Raw genomic sequence first — 21,006 nt, forward strand, 5'->3', positions numbered from 1 at the left:
ACACGAATAATAATCTTAAATTTTCTTGTAATTCAGGCAACTACATCTTGCTTGGAGTCCATAGTTACAGCTGCAGTTAGCTTGAGAAGCAAGACTTACCTGACAGGAACCGTCTCCTAAGTCCCAACTGCTTACCGCATTTTATAATAAAACAGGAATATATGCAGAAGAAAAAAAAAAAAAAAAAAAAAAAAGAAATTGACTCTAACAATATGACCATGGTAATATCATTACTTTCCCATAACAATGCTTTTAATTGTAATCAGGGCATAAAATATTACAGCAAGTCAAGTACCAGTGTCAGCTGTAAATTGAAACCTCAAACCACAAAGCTAGTAGTTGGAGGGAATAAAAAGCAATAGGGTCTACAGTTCAAAGTGCTGGATGTGGTTGCTGTTCAATGAAATGCTACCTCAACATTGTGTAGATATTCTTAAAGAGATTTGTAAAATATATATGCTTTCTAAAATAGACCACCATGGTTCATAAGACTGGAGAAAACAAAGTACTAAAACAAACATCTGTGTTTCAAGAAATCTATCTTTAAAAATGACAGAATTGAAGGAAACCTAAGATTTCAGCTTAAAATCAACTTATTTCTTCAGAGAAAACATCATAAAAGTGAACTTTTTTTCTTTCTTATATATATATATATATTTCAATCTAAGATAGATCATTCAGCACTCCCCATAACTAAGGCATTTCTCCAGAGTAAATGAATTCTCTTCTGAACTTTCTGAAGGAGAAAAAGAAGAAAAGATGTGTATCTTCTCTGTAAATATAGACTGTGTGTGAAGGAGGAGAGGAGCTCAGCATTTAATATTGGAGAGGCAGTTTGAACAAGTACAATCTGGCTGCCTTGCAAGCACCAAGGAAAGCAGATTTCTATGATTCTTATAGTGGGCTAAGTTTTTAATTTTCCTTCTTCCCTCTTCCTTTCCTTTTCCTTTTCCCTTCCTTTCCATTTTCCTTTACTTTTCCTTTTCCATTTCCCTTTCATGTTTCCTTTTTCCCCTTTTGGCTTTGTTTTTTTTTTAAGACTGCTGCAAGGGTAGTTCCTCTGAACTGTAGGCCTTCTAAGGAGGAAAGCACTGGGAAAAATGTCTGTGCAGCTGAAGGTGGGATTGCTGAACAGAGATCCTCTGATCCTTTGTTAGGATATAATTTCTTAGGAACAAGGAAAGCCCAGGTACTCCTTTCACATTCCCTTCTTGGTGTATAAATAAAAAGGAAAATCGTATGGAGTTAAACATGGCAGCCTTGATCATTTCAATATTTATTCAGTTATAGAAATGTTTCTGGAGCACGGGCATTCCACTTTCTATCTAGTGCTACTACTGTTATCTTCCTGTAGCACTGTAAATGCATATAATGCCTAGGATATATTTCTCACGTGTAGATTTAGGTGTAATCTCTGCCACTTCAAAAGTTAATTTTATTGTTCCTGGTCATATTGATAACTCCTACAGTTTAAATACTGAATAAAGCAAATAAACACTCAGTATGTCACAGAAAGATAGTTCAAGAAAAAAAATAAATGAAACAGCAAATATTCTTGTAAAACACACTGAAGTAAATAACCAGTGTCGAGCTTTTACAAGAGAAGATTTAAGAATCCACGAGTCAGAACAGACAGCATTGCTCTGGAAGAAAAGTGGGACCATTGAGTTACATCCTTCTTAATAAGGAAAGTCCAAAGTTGCCAAGGCAGATTGGAATTCCACCAGGAATGAGTCTGTCACCAGCTCTGAAGAGAACTACATTATGTCTGGTACATAATGGACATAAGTAGAATTATATTAGATCAAGCCTTCTGCTCCTCCTTTTATTACAGTACCATCACAGTGTTTAAAGTGTCTGAGAATTCAATGCGGTGTGAATCCTTAATAAATTGATTTGTCAGGTGCTGCTTTAGCAGGAGGCATATAATGCTCTTAGGTTTGATCCTGAGGCTATTATATTGCCAGGATTTGATTGGCTGCACCTTCTTGTTTGGAATCAAAGAGGAACAATTTAGATACTAGCTCTCTGAAGAAATTCTGCACATCACATCTGCTCATTTTATTAAAACAGTGACACCTCCACAGGGGTGAGGTGACGAGTATTGGTCACAGAAGGAGCGACAGCTTGGTATATCTGTTCTTACTATCGATTAAACTTCCTGACAATCACATAGGGAAGTTAATTACTGGGAAGCAAATTAACACCTTTGCAAGATAATAGAGAAAACAATAATTATGTTAAGAACTCAGGAGGCTAAATTTTCTTGGCCTTGAGCCCGAAGCTATGAACACCATTAAAAAAAAAAAAAATACAACAACAACACTGCTTTACTGCTCTGAGGTAAATAGTTTGAACCACATTGATTGAAGACTTTATTCTCAGTGATTAAAAAACACCTTCACCTGCCAGTGAGATTTTTCAGACATTTCACAAGGAATCTTTCAATTAATATTTCACATGAGATTCACTTTGTATCACTGCTGGTCTATTCTTGTCGACAGAGAGACAGACTATGCTACTTGCATGATCTGTGCAATTACACCTCATATGTGCCTTGTAAAAAGAAATTACAAGGTCCACTCGATAGATACATCCTCTTTTCTGAATCAATAAAAATGAGGTTTCTGAGCAAGTAAGATTAAATCTGTTGCATTTATAAACAGAAGAAACCATTCAGCATTCAGTTTTATTTTTAGGCTTAATTTTTGTAGCTTATTCTACAAGCATATTAGCTAAGATACAGAAACTAGAAAAGCAATAACATATCACCAGACCACACTAAGAGAGAACTTTGAATGCAAATTATCTTCAAATAGCAGTGAAAGATTCTAAATGTACTGTCTGTCTGTAATGGAAAACAAACCTACACAGCTCAAAATATTCTTTATGAACAGGAATCTCAACACAGAGCCTGAAAGCTAGTCTTGGAAGTTTTCTTCTGTATAATAGCAAGAAGTTTCTTCTGATCAGAATGTATATATAGCAACCTCTATGGTTGACATGACATACCTAAATAAAAGGAATTTATCTTCTTCCCTCGTGGTCAATTTTTGTAAATTGGACCAGGTGTAAAAGAGACAGTTAGCAACTCAGCTATGTTTTAAAATGTTTGTCTTAGAACACAGATTCTCTCTTTTATAATTTTCTTATTTTTTTAAATTGAAAGAACAATTATGGTAAACCATGATGAATTTACCACCATGGTGAATTTACACAGTGATTAATATGTAGTCTGTAACAAACTTAAAGCATCATCATGGTAGTATCCATATGAGTCATTGTGGGCTTTATTTGGATCTTAGGGCTGCCATTACAACTGGTAATAAGAGAGAGTCAGAAACCAGGCTGAACTATACACAATATAGTAAAAACTGCAAGCTTGGCAGCTGAGAAAAATTACTTTTTTTACTTGTCAGCTAGATTACTTAGATTTGAAGGTAGCATAAAGCAATAAAAAGGGGTCCCAGAATGCCCATTTTTCTAAAGCAGTTTTAGTACGAACTTGTGCTGCAGGAATAGCAAAAATCAGTGGCTTATTGAGATGGCAAACAAAATTATGTTAGAATTTTCTGATTCAATAAGGAGATTGCTAAACATCAGTCTAAATTCACACTTTCTGGAGTCATCCATCAGAAAAAATCTGACACACTGCAATCAAAGTTAAAGTGCTTGTCAATGAAGAGAAAATAAAAGAATGAACTGAAACTAGTTGCATTCCATAATGCACTACTCGCAGACGTCAGTATAGTTCAAAATTAAGGTGATTTCACAATTTCAGCTGACAACATTTTATGAGGGAAAAAAGTATAAAATAAATAATAATAAAATGGAAAGAAAATAAAATGCAAACTTATTTTCTCATGATCTACTTTATTCTGGGATTTACATATTTTTTCATGAAGATTTGGATTTGTCATTGGCTCTCATCATACAAATTCTGTCAACCAGATGTCTAAGATTTCCATCTTCAACACTACCGTGTTCAGATTCAACTTCATATTTTGCTTAACTGGGTGTTTATTTCAGACTGTTTAAACAGTCTGTTATATTCCACTATATATACATAAATTCTTTTAGCGATTTAACTAACTTTGATGGCTCTGGCTACTTCAGCTATTTTTCACTGAAAGTATAAAACTCAGCAAGTGGATGACATCTAAGAGTAGCTCTGTCCGAGAATAACGACTGTGAAATTCTCTTCCTTGAGAAACAGTAAGACATCTGAGTACATTTTGAGATCAGTTGTTATTATTTGCTATAGATGCATTTTCTGTGTGATTTTCATACATAGTCCTAGACTTTGTTAACAATAATAAAATAAAAATCATGCTGCCAATCAGTGGAAAATCCTTAAGGATAACTGAGTGTGAATTGATTTCTCCTCTGAGCATCTGCACTTCCACACCAAGGCAAACTGTAAAGTTGGTCTTCATTTTACCATCTGAAAGAATTTTATAATTCCTCACAGTCTCAGTGTTGAAAACCAACTTAACTCCATCTTTTGCTTTTTCCAAGAAGTAGTAGAACAGTTCCAAAACCTGGAGTCAAAGGGGTGTAGCACAGCCACAAATGGCCAGAAAAACTCTTAGAAAGTCTTAACTCTACCAACTCATATGCCTGTAGAGCAAGACTACCACCAATCTCAAATGCAGTGCATGAATTGAAAGGCACTGAGTGAATGAATTCAAATTCTCTCTTTCAGTAGTATACAGTTAAAATGTTGATCAAGTTTGCATAGAGTTTCAATTAACTAAAGTCTAGTTTAAGATCAGAGTGAGACTAACTCTTCACTTTCTCAAAGAGAGAAAGAGAGAAAGAAAGAAAGAAAGAAAGAAAGAAAGAAAGAAAGAAAGAAAGAAAGAAAGAAAGAAAGAAAGAAAGAAAGAAAGAAAGAAAGAAAGAAAGAAAGAAAGAAAAGAAAAAAAGAAAAGAAAAGAAAAGAAAAGAAAAGAAAAGAAAAGAAAAGAAAAGAAAAGAAAAGAAAAGAAAAGAAAAGAAAAGAAAAGAAAAGAAAAGAAAAGAAAAGAAAAGAAAAGAAAAGAAAAGAAAAGAAAGATGGCTTGAGCAACTCCCATCATCCATGACATTATTAATGGTGTTTTGGTTTTGCTTTTGGTATTGCTGTTTTTTTGCTTTAAATAGAATGAGAGGAAGTTGGACTACTACAGATTTCTTTTGGCAGATCATCTTAAAATAAAATTGCTGAAATTTTAATTGTTTGAGTGAAGTGACTAGATTTCCAAAGGTACTCAGCATCCAGCCACACCGGGATCTTGGTACAATGCATGATCATGTCCTTGCTATCAGAATCCAGAGCCTGTACATGGGTATTCATGCTTCCATGCAATTTAGAGCAGTGGGTCATAATTCCTATAAAATGCTCCGTTGTTAGTTAGAGGTTGACAGGGATGTGTGTTAAAATTTGCTTTTTTACATTGCTAAGCCTTGCCAAAAGGGTCCCCAAAATTTCCAAAAGCAGCAGTGTACAAGAGAACACGTTCACTGATAGAATCATCGTCATCAGTGTAATCTTAAGTTTTAAAGCTTATCCTAAATCTTAAGCTTAAAGTCTTATCCTATCCCACATACTTTAAGAAATTGTGAATTTCTAATTCTCTAATTCTAAAGAATTCCTATGGAATCTTTTCTCACTTTTCATCATGAGAAACTAATTAAGATTTGAGTGCTTGGTTCAAACCTTGTTACTGAATGGAAAAAATAAATTCTACCCAAAGAAAGTGGAGTAGGAGAGGAAGTTAGATTTACATGCTCCTAATACAAAGAGTAAAATGGATAGAGATACAGGACAAGTGGCAAATTAAAAGGGCAAGTTCAACACTGAAAAGAGACTGGGAGGTGAGCAGTAGGACTTCAGGCATACAAGTGAGTATTGCAGCACTTCAGCCTAACTAACATGACTGGGACTAATGTTGTGGGATCTCACTGAAACTGATATCTGATAAGAGGTCAAGCAGAGTTTATCTAGATGTCCTTTTAGTACACCAGTTCTTGTGAAAAGCTGGTTTCATGCAGATAGAGTATAAAAGAAACTGATTCCGTTAGAGGTGATATTTTTGTGGTCAAGCATTAGGTGATATGCTGTAAGAACATAGATTCTTGGAATAATGTTTTCAAAGAACTTTGTTAACACATTAATTCAGCCAAAGGCCTTGAGAAACTAATGAAATCTGTTAATAAACGTTGAACAGCTTTAGGATAGATTTTCAATAAGGAAACAGCTGCTTATCTTGAAAAGGTAGTAGCTAAGTCTGAAGGCCAGAAGATACGATAAGGAATAAGCAGATGGCTCAGAGTAAACAGTTTTAAGTAGCTCTTGTATTTTCCTTGAGAAAACATAGAGCATATCTCAATATTACAAAACTATATGAAACTCACTGAGGTAATAGTGATCAAGTACATATTTCTGGAGGATATGCAGAGACATGAAAGAGCCAGCAAAATGTAAGATAACTAAAATAATGCTTTATGTTCTCTGAAATGAGGTTTGAGTTGTTAAAAGATGTCAGAAGAAATAATAAAAGAAATAAAATATGTAAATCTGCATGTAACAAAGACGAACACTCAACAGGAACTGTGTTTGGTTATCTAATCTCTATGGTTCATAATCACTACCAGCAAACCCACACTGTAGACTAGAGTCATTATATAAGAAAAACAGGAAGAAATCTTTCATATAATGCATGCTTTCATTTCACCCAATTTTGAATTAATCTTATAAGTATATGTATGTATAGGTGAGTCGTACCAAATTGTTACGTTTATTCTGTTGTAATTGTAGTGTATAGAATTTTTGACCTTTTAACTATGTAGACACAATTTTCTTTTGTATCTCCTGATTTAAAAGACAATGTAATATTGTAAACCTGTTAATTTGGAAGAGAGCAGTAAACCCTAGAAAAAAATGATTCTGTTTTTCTTTCTCTCTTTCTTCCTTTCTTCATCTCTTTCTCTCTTCCCCTTTCTTCCTCTCCTTTCTCTCCTTCCTTCCATCTTTCCTCCTTTCTTTCCTTTCTATCCTTCTCTTTTTCTTTCAGTCCAAGCGGAGAGTTTCAAACACACACTAAAAGTAGCCACCTCTTAATTTTAAATGGGATTTAGGTATTAAAAAGCTAACATTTCTCACTTTTAAAATTCTGATCCTATTGCTGTTTTATCTTGAACAGATGGAAGGAAAGATAACACTGACTATAAACAAGCAATTTTAAATAGAATATTTACTTCTTCCTCTTCAGGCTAGATTCTGTGGACAGATAATGTGCAAGATCACAAGTGAACATATTAAGTTTTAAAGCTTTTCATATGGGGACAACATTTTTCCCTATATTCAAATAACTATTTTGCTGTATTTGAAGTAGGGAAGGATTAGGACGGTAGGATGTTTAGAAAATGAATACACTTGTGTGTTTAACTTTTTGTAAATGTGGAGGTCATAAGATTCAGCGCATGGAGGTCATTCATTCCACAGCATTTTGTAGTAGGTAATGTGGGCCTGTAGGCAGTGTGCTGGATTACCCTGTACCTACTTACTCTGACTCTAAATTCCTAGACAACACTTCCCCCAGTTTGCAAAGCAGTAAATGATAGCACTACCCCAGAAATGCATGCAGGTGTTAAAATAGTCACTGAAAAAAAATGTTGGACTAATATTCACATAAATTTAATTCTTTTATAAATTTTATTTAAACAAAATTTAATTCTTTTATAAACAGTGAAATGTGTGATCCTCCAAGCAGAAATATTCTCCAAGGAGAAAATTCTGGTACTTTCATATTAAGAATAAGACTAAGAGTTGGAAAAGGACCTGAGATCTTCAAAAGCACTTTCAGCAGAAGTTAAAGTAACTGGAAAACATAACACATATAGGGACTTAATTAATTAATTAAGAAATTAATCTTTAAGAGCACCACAAATGTAAATAAATAAAGGTACACTGGTAATGTACTGTTCACAGTTAAGTACTGCACAGATATTTCTTCTTCACACCTGTATTCTTCCTATGTTCAAAGAGGCAATGTTCCCCCTCTCTGCCATTTGCTCATTCTCTTTCTCCCATACAACTTAATTCAAATAGCAATTTCTGCTTTTTCTATACTTTCTCTCTTTCTCACTCATTTCTTTTTTCTTCACAATTTTTCCCAGGTCTGCTGAGCTCTCCTTACTTTTCCCACCATCTGGTTAGACAGCTGTTACTTATATTACTGAATGAAAACATTTGTTCAGAAGCTGATTTTACCTGAGGATCCCTACAGAACAGAAAGTTCTGATGATCAGGAGAGGTGAAATGATGTATGAAACAAATCTCAGTGCTTTAGAGAAAACTGATGTGGCACAGAAGTGCTGTAGAAGCAACATAGATAGGCCCAGTTGAAGCAGAAATCATACAAAGAAACAAGTTACCAGCTACAGTGGGTTGAACTATGAACTCGTTGGTAAATCAAGGGCAGGCTGTGCCCAACATGTAAGGTTCACAGCATCTCTGGAGGGATGGGATGGAAAGGAAGTACAAGAGAAACACCGACCCAGCACAGAAAAAAATAGATGTGAAATGAAGCAGCTGTTTCAGCTGCATTACAGTGTAAAAATTCAGAATACCTTTTCAGAGTACATACAGCCTGACTTTGTCTCTGGTTTGTTCTGCTTTCTGACTCCTCCAGTAGAATTGTCCCTCCAAAAGAGAGTGAGTCCTCATAGCCCTGGACTCCACAAAGTAAAGCACATAAATTTTCAGTACAGCCTGCTTACACTCTGATGTACTTACCTAGACTGATCATCATGGGGTGAGGATAGCAATTCTTATCAGAATATTTAAGACTGAGATCCAGGATGCATTTTAGAATATGTTTAGCTTTAGATCTGTAAACCATTTTGGTTACTTCGGATGTAGTCTGTTGCATAAATAGGTTTTATAAGACACAGTCAAACAGACAAAAATCTCATAAAGCATCTCACCAGATTCTTCAAATTCACTGTTATATGCATTCCAAGTTTCACTTATGCGGAGCAGGTTTTCTTCCATGGCTTGAATGTCCATGTAGGGACAATTGCACTCAGGGAATTTGGGACCGCACTGACACCAGCAATCATTGTCCTTGCAGATGAACTCTCCCTCTGAATTGCAAGCAATATAGCTCAGAGCTGCCTGGACAAAATGTTCTTGCAGATACTCAGGCAGGATGACCTGAAGACCTTAAGGAAATAGAATAAGTATTATGTTATTAAACTCAAAAAGATCCTCAAGCAAAGCAGATTCCCGTAGTTACACAAGATGTTTAAAAAAAAAAAAAAAAAAAAAAAGAATTAAGTTAAATAAGCTATAAAAAGAAAAAATACAAGAAAATTTATATATCTTCCTAGCATTTGCAGTATGTCATAAATTTCATTGCCTAAGAATTCATTTAATTTATACATAGGTTGCTCTGAAAGTAATGCCTCCTTTGTTTCCATGGAAAGTACACCAGCTATAACACTATTTGGCAGAGCAAATTCTCAGCTACAAAACACAATCATCACCATTAGCAATTCATTTTCACCAGCAATGAACAAGACCCTGCACACTACATTCATAAAAAATGTAGCATCTGTACTAGTGGAGGTGATTCACTGTTTCACAGCTGCTACCAGTTGCCCAGGCGCAGTGTGGTTGAACAGTCCAACAATATTGGCAGTGTGCTCCACAGTCTTCAAACAAGCCCTGCATTTATCATTTTGCAAGAGGAAGGCTGTCTTTTTCTCTGGCCTCACCTTGGAAGTTCTAGCTTTCAGCTTAGTCAGCGTCAGAATGTAGCAGTCAAGAGTTAATGACTTCCCTGGGTTCTGATAAATCCAGAGTGATCACTCCTCTCCTATCTCAAAACACAGTGCACATCGCTTCCCACTGAGTGTTGCATCTTGAACTTTTTATTCGATGGGGAATTCACCTCACCACTCCACAGACTGTCATTTTAACTTCATCTCATAATGGTGACACCTGGACTCATCAGTGCTAATGATGCAATCCAGGAATAGGTCACCTTCTGTTCCATATTGGTTCAGTAGGTCCCGACAGACTTGCATACAGCATTCTTTCTGTTCTTGTGTGCACATTTATGGGATTCAACTGGTACAAACTTTGCAATATTCCAATACTGCCACTATGCTTTCCAATGCATTTAAACCATTATTCACCTTTGCACAAAGTTTTTGGGACATAATCCACCAAGTTATGCACATGAGTTGATTGAGATTCTCTTCATTTTGGGTGAAAATTTCACCCAGCTATCACCAAAGCTGAACCACACCACCCACCCCTCACTGCACTCACATTCACTGTTCAGTCTCCATTAAAACTCAGCAAACATTAGTGAATATCAATTAGTGCCATTTTTTCTGCACAAGGAATTCAGTTCCACACTTGTGCTTCCTATGCACTTCCATGTCTGACCCTGTAAGACTCCTCTGCTACCACCTGTTTCACAACCACAGAATGTCACAGAATATCTGTGGGAAGGTTCAGCCTCTACTGCTATACCACAAATATTAGCCTCTGACATTGTGAGCCAACATAATAACATTGGAGGCATTACTTTTGGAGCAACCTTCATATATTTTGCACTGCTGTCTTAGTATGGAACATTCATTCTAATAGCTATTGCTCAAATCATATACTTGTGTATTTCCTTCTGGAGGGATGGTCAAAAACAGAAGTGGTGGGTTACATCAACTTCTCCTTAATAGGAGACTGAATGAAGAGCCTCAGATGTAAGAAGTTTTCAGTATGGAAACCTGCAGATAAATTATGATCCTTATACTGGAAGCTAATGCAAATTTTGAGAGTGTTGAAGGGAAATCAGCATTGAAGACAGCAATGGTAAAAGTAAGGAAGCTGTACAAGGAGGAAAAAAAGATCTGAAGGTAAACATTGGACTTATTTTCCATGTTGGCTTTGGCACAAGTAGATATACCTGAAATACACATATGTTCAAATTACTCTAGTTACTTCTCCGTGCTTCTGTAGACCCAGGCTAAGAAGAATTGGAAAATAGAGCTGGAAGGAATTTCAGGAAAATAAAGTTAGCCATATATTTCATTTCTAACCATTGACATATAACAGCCTTTTTTACCAGGTGTTTTACAAATATATGTGTACAGTGATTCCATATGAAGTGTAACTGTGTCATTTTGTGCAAAATCAAATAAAGAACAGCTTTTCTATTGATTTTTTGAGTGTATGGATTTATAAAGTGGTTTACTTCTATTTCATCTGCCAGTACCCCAAGCAGACCTTGCAGGATGGGACCTGATCCATCACTACAGAAAGTCCCCTGACTGCAGCATGCATTGGAACTAGCTAAAACCAGCTGCTTTCAAATAGATGCCTCCACTCCTAAGGGATTTCAAATTGCTAAGAGACAGTCAGCTGGATATTCTGGGTAAGTATATAAAATCCTGAGAAAAAGAAGTCATTCTTATTTCTAGAAAGGTTTAGCATAGAGAAGGGAAGGATGTTTGTTGCTCAAAATCCTTCTGCTATGTCTCAGATCTCTTTGCAAAGCATTTTCATGCTTTACCATGCCATGACATGTAGAGGTCTTGTAAAAACATATGTTGTACTCAGATATTGAAATAAAAAACATTAGCATATTGTTTACCAGAAGTTTATTCGTCTGAAAAAATTGGCCATTATTAACATTAATTTCAATGATGAGAACATGTTAAGTTGTATGTATGGAAACCTGTAACTATTAGTTCTTTGACTACAACAGTGAAGCAATAGGATAAAAATACATGAACAAAACCAACCATACAGTGAAGTACATTGTAAATTTCAATTTGTTAGTTGTAATTATATTCTGGATTAAAAATATTCTCTCTGGAAACAGTGGAGCTTATTTCTCAGCATATTGGTTATTTGTGATTTATATTTTTCTTACACAGGCACTTGAACAATTTCTTGGAGATTTATTCCTGCATATTAGGTAAATACAATATATATGTAACAGTAATTTTATAATCTTTCCAGGTAGAAAACCATGTTATGGATGCACGACAATATTACTAAAAGCTGGTCTGCTTGTGCCTTTCTCTGCCTTATATCAAAACATGTAAAACTCTTGCTACCCTAGTGTACTTTTTCAGTGTACAAGTGTATTTATGAAAAAAACTTAGAATTCTGATAGAAAAAAGAAAGCCCAAAGAAGCAGTCCTGTCTTGTTCAATTCCTATATGATAAGCGTGAAATAGTTCTAGCAGTTGTGTTACTACATTTCTCATGACAATCTAATGGCATGTGTCAAACAGCTGTCCAACTGAAGCAAAGATTAATTTCCAAGGTTTAACTGACAAGCATCATGCAAATTCTGGAGACCTTTAAAAATAGCAAATGACTAATGGATGCATTTTATTCACTGCATTCCAGTAGAAATGACAAGTTCTTCTAAAAAAATACGTATGTTTTTGGTGAAATCGTGTCTTTTAAACTCTTCTGACCTAATGGAAAAGGAAAGGAAAAAAAAAAAACAAACACAGATGTTCTAAACAAGGTTATCTTTTACTAGCAGCCGGTCTTAATAATCAGTAACAATTTCACACTGTACGTCCAACTCATGTATGAACCAATATCAATAACTTTTACAACTTGAGATAACTGTTTAATTAAGACCCATACTCTTCTGTCCCTGTGTACAGTTAGGCATAAATATATAAATTATAGAGAATATGGTCTGTTCTCACAGCAGTAACAGAAAGTTGCTTATGTTGCATTTGTGTAACTGAAAATGGACAAAGAAAAAATAAGACAATTACTAGAGGCTCACTTTCAACAACGTTTAGGTCTGCAGTCTGGGATATGCACTCATTGGAATTTATTAAAAATGAGTCAGAAGTGATACCATTTTACACATTTTTCTGATGAGCGAGATGTCTAACCTTATGGGTTTCCTTTAAGACCCAGAGGAGTCTTTGTACTTTGCTTTACTCAAAGACCTTGCAAATCTATGCCCTGTTCCTCTGGTGAATCTGTTCGTTCCAGTGGGACAGGGTTACTACGCAAAATGTGCAAAGCAGGCTAAGCACAGGAAATGTCATTCTGTGCTTGGTAGAACCTATTGGAATTTGGGCTTTGTGAAAGGTGAGCGAGTCATTGCTAAGTCGGGATGCAAAATGTTAACAGCATTATTCAGATTACTTTCTGATGGGTAAAGAATATTTTTCGATTTGAAAGGCAACATGAATTACTGACATTTCCTTCACTTTGCCTAAAATGTACTTATTGCACACACACACACACACACACACACACACACACACAAAGAAAAAATAATGACCTTTTATGAGGAGGAAAAAAAGAAAAACAAATAGTGTGATAAATGTCATCCTGTTCCAAAACAAATTAATAAAATTACACCTACATACCTTGCAACTGAATCTTATTCTCAGGACTCTGAACCAGAACAGAACTGACAGAATCCAGGTTGTCATAGTTACTGCAGCCAAGAGGACCAGTTCGCGTTTCTGTTACCTGATGGTAAAAGAAAGGAAAAGCATTTACTTCATTATTCAAAAAAGAGTTCAGAAGCTTGTTTTATAAAGTTTCCCTTTAATTCAGTCTGTAATTCAGACCATATATTGTAAGTCTATATATTTCAGATTTAATTAAGATGAAATAGATTGTTTTATATATGAAAAGTAAGACTGCAAATATTTCACCAGTACAAGAAACTTTGGCGAGTGCTATTTTGACAGCAGGGCACCACTACCAGTATTTTACCTAATCAACATCTAATGATGATTTATTTCTTCATACCTATAGAAATCAAAATGAATTTAATAAATACAGTTCATAAAAATGCAGAGTGAATTTTTCAAGGATTAAAATTGCGCACACAGAATCAATGAATCACAGAATCACAGAATGGCCTGTGTTGGAAGGGACCCAAGGGATCATCAAGTTCCAGATCCCTTGCCACAGTCCACTCCTGAACTACTACCAGACCAGGTGCACATGGCAATTCCTTGTTGAAATCACATATAAAAATTGGACTTTTTCTGTGTAGCAAAGCAAGATTTATAAGCAAGAACTTTTCATGAGGTGCAACATTTTCCATCTAGGAAAGATCTAAAATAAGATTAGGTCGCGTCTTGCCTGCTGTAAATACTGGATGTAACCACAGGATCAAAGTACATCTATATGTATCAAAACAATAGCTGCCACAAACAGAGCTTTGTTTTAACAGCTGAGGATTATGTTTGGCAGCATGTAGTTTTTAAACAAGTAAATACATTCTTAATAGTAACACCAACAATAATGAAACCAAGTGGTCCACATAATTTATGGATTATGTAGATGAATTTTAATTGTCTGTAAAACAATTATAAAAGTAAGTTTACTTTTAAATGCTACCCTAAATGAAAAAAAAAGGGGGGGTGGGGGGTGAGGGGTGAGGGGGAGGGTGAGGGGAGACCTAATTCAGTTTCTCAGCAATGAGGCACTGCCACTTGTGAAGCACTGCTGTGATGCCCAGAGGGCTGGCTGGCAGCAAGGTAGTGTCTCCATGATTATTTTAGCCTGTATAGGTAGCAAGATAATATCCCAAATCCTGAAGATAGGAGGGTATAGCACAATCTCACTAGTATTCTTTTTTTTTTTTTTAATGTGGATTGGATGTTGTTGAAAACTCATGGCTTTTGATTCTTTCTTCTTAGTATTAAGTCCAAGCAGAAAGAGGAAAATGTAAAAATGAAAAAATGTAAAAAATGAAACAAAACATAAGCAGAGCTGTAGCACAAAATGTTGGCCATGGGATATCTTCCTTCTTTCCTTTACTGCCAAAATACAGCCAATTCCTTCATCATCCACTTCAACAAGCTGCTCCCAACTACTTTGTGGGAACTTCCTTGTTCTCTTTGCTTTGCCATCCTAGATGTCTCTGACATTTACCTCTGTTTTTAATTTGTCTCTGAGTAAAGGTGATTCTGTCATCTGTTACTTCAAGTGTTATATTCTACACCAAATCTCCTGGAGAATAAGCCTAAGTTGTAAGGTCAAAGAGGTCATTTCCAAAATCTGAACCTCCATCTAACAATAACCCTTATGAACAAAAGGAATCCTTCTATTTTAATAATCTCATTTGAAAGCAATATGGAGATTTGCTAAAATAATCCATGAAGGATTATTCAGAATCACCTGACTCTCTTACACCAGCACATGAGAATGGCTGTAACTGGCTCGTTCTATCTCGACACTGTTTTGTATTTTCCAAGTCCTAACATTTTCACAAAGTCAACGTGAAATCTTGGGCTATTGGTTGGCACCTTTCTGTCACTTTTAACAAGTGTTCCTGGCAATGGAAAATGAGATCTTTGCAATGCCAGCAGCCTGCGGAGAGAACACACAGAACTGGCTTCAGCCAAATCTCTTTGCAGAGCGCCAACAGCACAAGGAAATGAGATCATGTCAGGATCTCTCTTTCCTGCGCACATTTGGCAGTCTTCAGTATTTATACCAGGGCCAGATTTACCTTGTTTTTTGCTTAATCATCCAGAATCAGTGTAAAGATTCTTGCATGGCTATCAGATTTGGCTAGGAAATGGACAGAGTGACAACTCTGACTTACCCATGATCCTCCAGTACCCTCCTTCTCCCAAAAGTGATCTAATTTTTTTAAATAAAATCTTATTTTCTTGTTGCACACCAACCTCATATAAGAAATCCTAATTAGTTAATTTAATTACAAAGACAGGTATGTACATTATACAAGATAAATAGCCAGAAAACAGAAAAAGAGAGATGAAGGTTGTTGCGAATTTTATACTAGTTCTGAAAGATTATACTCAGCATATATGCATGCAATTCTATTTACAAATATCCTTTTTTTTTTATCTTTCTTATAATTTTCAACCATCTGTCTATAAAGCAATCCAACTTCATGAAACCTTATGAAATGGATATAGAAACAATTCTTATTTGTTCTTTTATTCTTATGCCTCTTGATGTCACAAAATAAAGAAGGTTAGGGTCTGTGTAATTATGGTGTGCCCTGCTGTTCATGAAGGTTTACTCTTCAGCTGGATGATGCAAGGCACAGGTAGTGATAACTGTTGTTCTGATTATGGGAGTGGCAGCATGTGGTTCATGTAAGTGTGCACAGAAAAACAATGGGAAAGAGTTTATCTTTAGGCTGCTTTTAATTATTTATTTTCTACGGACCAGTAATGTAAAATCACTGAAGGGAGTTACTCCCAAATGAGATACTTCTGTCTTGATCCAGCTGTTACTAGAATCACTTACAATTCTGCATGTTTTGTCTGTGATAGAAAGAAAACTGCAACGAGAGAAGCAACACTGGAAAGGAAATAGCACTTCTTTAATTATCTTCCGAGCACAGAAGTATGGCTATATTCAGCCTCAAGATCACAGCTGAAGTGTTTTGTCTGAAGGCATACAATTAAAAAAAGGGCAAAAACAGGAGAGGGAATGGTAAAATGTAAATGCAAATATTTTTTTTTAAGATGCAAGCATTGTCCAGAAGTGATTGCAGATGAACAAAGAGCACTGTAATCACTTGTTTCATAAGAGCTAGCTCCACAGTCTGTGAAGAACACTAACTCACAAAGCAAAATAGAACAAACCAAAGTTATTTAACAACTAAAAGGCCCTAAGAACCAGTAAACAAAATATGTGTAAAACCATTTGACATAAACCAAGCAGGCTATTCTCAAGTGCATTGTTTTCAAAGATTATCACAGCACAGGTTTCACTGGGCAGCAGGGTTTTCAGTTCCCAGAAATAAACCGTAACATTTGGCATTAATGATGCAAATGCCTACAGTTTTCAGTCAGTTAAAAACTCATAACCATGGTGATAATGACCTGGTTATAAGTGCACAGAGAACATACCTCCCAGCACTTAAGCAGAGCTAAATTCTTGTGATATCAGTGGGTAGTATTTCCCTGGGAAACTATACTTTTTTTTGTCCATGATAATTAAGCCTATAGAAGACTTTCCTAATAAAAAAGGAACACATTTCTGCAGAGATTTTGGTCCTGGTGTTCCTTTTCTATTGCACATAGCTAATATTCCTAGCTACATGCCTAGTCAAAGGCAGTGCACTGTCTCACATAAAGGACTCTCCACTTTACGAGATTCTTTTAAGATGTATTTGGCTTCTAAGGAAGCAGAAAGCTACATTCAGATTCATATTGCCAACTTTAAACATTAAAATAGTGATTTAGAAGAAACTCCTTGTATATATGTGACATTATTGACGGAAGAAGTTATTTTCTGAATGACTGGTGCAATAGAAGGGTGAACAAAGTCATGCAGGGAGAAGAAATCCAAAGCAAAAACAAAACTGGATTGGCTTGATTTTATGGAGGATTGTCTGAGGAAGAGGAAAAACTGTACTTCTCATTCAATATAGCTAATGAACCATTAGATAAAACCAGATCCTGCTATTATCGTTCACACTAAGTCCTTTCCTCCATAAATCATTCAGTGGGATTAATTGCATAGTAACAGTGTTTGGCAGTTCCACAAATAATAGAACTCCCTAGAGTAATTACACATTATCGGTAATCAGATGTAAGAGTCAACCGGGACACAATATTTTCCAGTAGTGCTGCAAGGGGCATGGATCATCTCATGATGCTAGGCAGATGTCTATAAGGGGCGAATCACACATGTGGGCTACAAAACCTAGGGTATATGTGGCCTTGATATCGAATAGGAGGGTCACAAGGCACTGTCCATCTCCCCCAGCCCTCCTGCCCCACTGCAGGCCCATCTCCATGGCTGCAGCTCTGGCCCAAGGCTGCTCCTGTGGGGGCTCCATGGCTGCAGCCTTCTCCAGGCCACATCTACTGCACAATGGGCTGCTCCACGGCTGCAATGGAGATCTACACTGTGTGGTGCCCACAGGCTGCAAGGAGCTTCTGCTCTGTGCATGGAGAACCTTCTACCACCTCCTCCACAATGCACACCTCTACCACATAAGCTCAAAAAACCTTTTTTTCACTCTTTCTTTTTTTTTCTCCCTAGATTCTGCAGTTTTTTCACAGAAGCACCTTTCTTGCAGCACCTTCATTTAGCAGAGAATAATTGCTGTAGTTACTGTTCTGTTGCCTTTCGTGTGTCATTGACCATAGCAGGGCTTCCACTAATTAGTGCATAATTAAAGTAACACAAATAATCTGAATGTCCTGAGTACTGATGCTTGTCATGCTAGCAACTAGAAGAACATTTAAGAGAGGGTTAGATAAACCAAGACAAAACACAATGTCAGGACTTAGAATAACATTTCGGGAGGGGAACTATTCATTTATTTTAGATTTATCAACATTCTAAAGCCGTATCTGATATATAACATATAGGCATATGACATTTTCAATACATTCTCTGTTAGCACTGTCCACACTGTTAGCATAGATATGACTTTTTCATTCAAAGAGCTCACTAACTTAGATGACCTGGAATCACTCTAATCTTATTTTTCTGTCAGAGACAGTAAACTTAATCTGCCAGCAAATGAAATAAATTGCACAAATTTCATTAACCAGGCAAAGTGGAATAAGGACTTCCATGTTTTTATGCAAGATGGTGATTTTTTTAAGGCTAACTGTTTAGTTTCATCTGATAGGGAGCAATCATCTATCAAGTCTCTTCTCTACAACATCAGAGAGCAATTTATTATCTGTTAATTCTAGAAGGGCCTGTAAGAACACCAAAACAAGACTCTGAATTTATGCTGTACCACAGAAAATAGTAGAGAAGAAACTGAGCCTGCCAGGGCTGTGTCAGCTCTGAGCTACCTGAACACAAACATAGGTTAAACGGCCTTCTAAGGATAATTAAGGTAGAGATGGGGGAGGGAGGAAAAGACAGTTATACTTTTCTGTAACTCTGACTCTGCAAACCACGCTACAATTCTGTGAGTCTGGAACTTGAAAGCAAGGAATTCCCCCAGCTGAAATCACTGGCAGCATTGACATGTCTGACACTTGGAGCCACTATTTTCCCTTTTCAAGGATAGTTTAATTTACGCTGCTTATCAGATGCCACATTCCTACGCATCTGTATCTGAAGCAACAGGGAAGTCCCCATGAACTAAGACTGCCTAGGACCAGTGCAAGAGCCTTTATTACCTGCACTTTCAGCCTTTCACAGAGAGGAGAGGTGTTCATTTTTCCTTCTAACTAGTTTTCAGAAATGTGCGAGAGTGCAGCTCTCTTTTGGAAAAGTAATGTACATCTTAGTAAAGATGCAATAAAAGCTGAACATTTTGTTTTAGCTTACACTTAGACAGTGCTGCTTGCCTACATCTTACTTATATGAATGCTACTACTATTTTTTCACAGCTTCTATTGGTTAAGGAGACAGCTGAGCCATGAAGAATAAATGAAATCTGTATATTCCACTTATAAGACAAAATTAGAAACAAAGAGCACAGCACAGGTTACAAATTAAAACAGCATTTCATGCATAAAAAAATTGTGAAGTACCTGCAGAACACAAAGGCAAAGAAGCTGTACTGAAGCACAGCCTACTTCAGAGTCTTTTTCCAAACACAATACAATTACTATACAATCAACAGCATTTCCAAAGGAATCCTGGGGCACCTACTGTAAAGGGGGACTGTTTGTTTTGCCCCACTGCAAAACCCACTCAAGGATTTTCCAGTATTGGCTCAGTTCCTATGTGCCATGCTGAGCATACTCATATTTTTTACTGCATCCTCATTCGTTTTTATGAAGACAGAACCACTTTGTAATTCATAAGACTCTCAGATATTATGAGTAGTAATTGTACTGCAGTTGGATGGAAAATAATTATCTTGTTGGAAAAAAGGTACCCAAAAGATGCAAGTCAAAGACACAAAGTCAAAGTCTTCTATTTTGAAACCACAAGAGAAAGAAAGAGAAGGTCAGGATAACTGCAAAAAGGATCTTTAGATAATTTTTGGATCATCTTAATGTGGTCAGCTTTAAAATGATATACGTTAAAGAGAAAAAAACAACTTGCATTAAATTAAAAAATATGTGTTATAGGTTAACATTAGGACTTGAAGTATAACTAGAAGAAAAAGAATTTTAAATTATTGAGGCCCCAAAATCAGAGAGATAAGGGCAGGTTAAATAAGGTCCAGACCTTACAAAGAGATGCTACCCGTGTTTAAATATTTCCATGCGAGTTTAAAACTTTAAAATCCTTGAAATTTTACTAAATTAAGCTATCCCCAGCCTTTTTATTTCCTCTCCTTGAATGCAGTGTAACTAAGCTACTAATTTATTCTTGATGTCCACAGCACTACAGTTCCTAACACTGCCCCCAACTCACTCTGACATCTGAAGCAGGACACTTTACATGTCTACTTTATTTTTCCATGGTCCAGTCAAACCACCCCTTATGGGGCTGTCATTCCAACCTCTCAAAATAAATCACATTCCTGTCTATGATATGCATGTCTGTTGGTTTGCTCTCTCTCTGGGTCACATGTATGTTTTCATGGATTTATTTTTAGATTCCATCCTTCTTGCTTCCTGCTTATTCATCCCCTCTGGTAAATGGCTGTAACACTTTTGCCCTTCCTGTCTCATTGGTACTGCCAATTCTCAATATACAGTTTTTGCAAAATTACCAGTTTTATGATACACTTTATTAAACATTTTCCTGCTTAACTACCAAGTTATCAATAACAACTAATGTATAATTTAATCACTAAATACCTCTCAGCTTTTCAAATTAAAAGGAAACTCTCAGCTAAAAGCTAAATTGGTTGTAGAAATATGCAAATATGAAAATATGAATTCCTCCGGTGTTAGTTGAATAGTTTAGCTAAATTGCTCTGTAAGTCTAATTAGTTACACTCTTCCATGACTATTATGTAACTTAATCTGTGGAAAAAGCAATCTTTGGTCTTTAAATCTCACAAATTTATGAAAAATCATAGAAAGAATGTTTGAAATTGGAATCTGAATCCAAATTTTGGTGCAGTAAACATATGTATATGA

General features: G+C 36.1%; 1 protein-coding gene across 4 annotated transcripts in view; it reads right to left on the reverse strand.

Moving 5' to 3' along the window:
• BRINP3 (BMP/retinoic acid inducible neural specific 3) overlaps positions 1–21,006 on the reverse strand; it is a 190,983-nt gene that overhangs the window by 42,631 nt on the left and 127,346 nt on the right. For all 4 annotated transcript variants that reach the window (XM_015869841.3, XM_085511992.1, XM_015869843.3 and 1 more), the window contains 2 exons: positions 13,414–13,519; positions 8,974–9,210 (listed from right to left, as the gene is read on the reverse strand). In XM_015869841.3, coding sequence (XP_015725327.1) covers positions 8,974–9,210; positions 13,414–13,519 — 343 coding nt within the window. The remainder of the gene's footprint in view (positions 1–8,973; positions 9,211–13,413; positions 13,520–21,006) is intronic.

This window comes from Coturnix japonica, chromosome 11, assembly GCF_054131305.1.
Source record: "Coturnix japonica strain WE chromosome 11, WE-NBRP24, whole genome shotgun sequence".
NCBI lineage: Eukaryota > Metazoa > Chordata > Aves > Galliformes > Phasianidae > Coturnix > Coturnix japonica.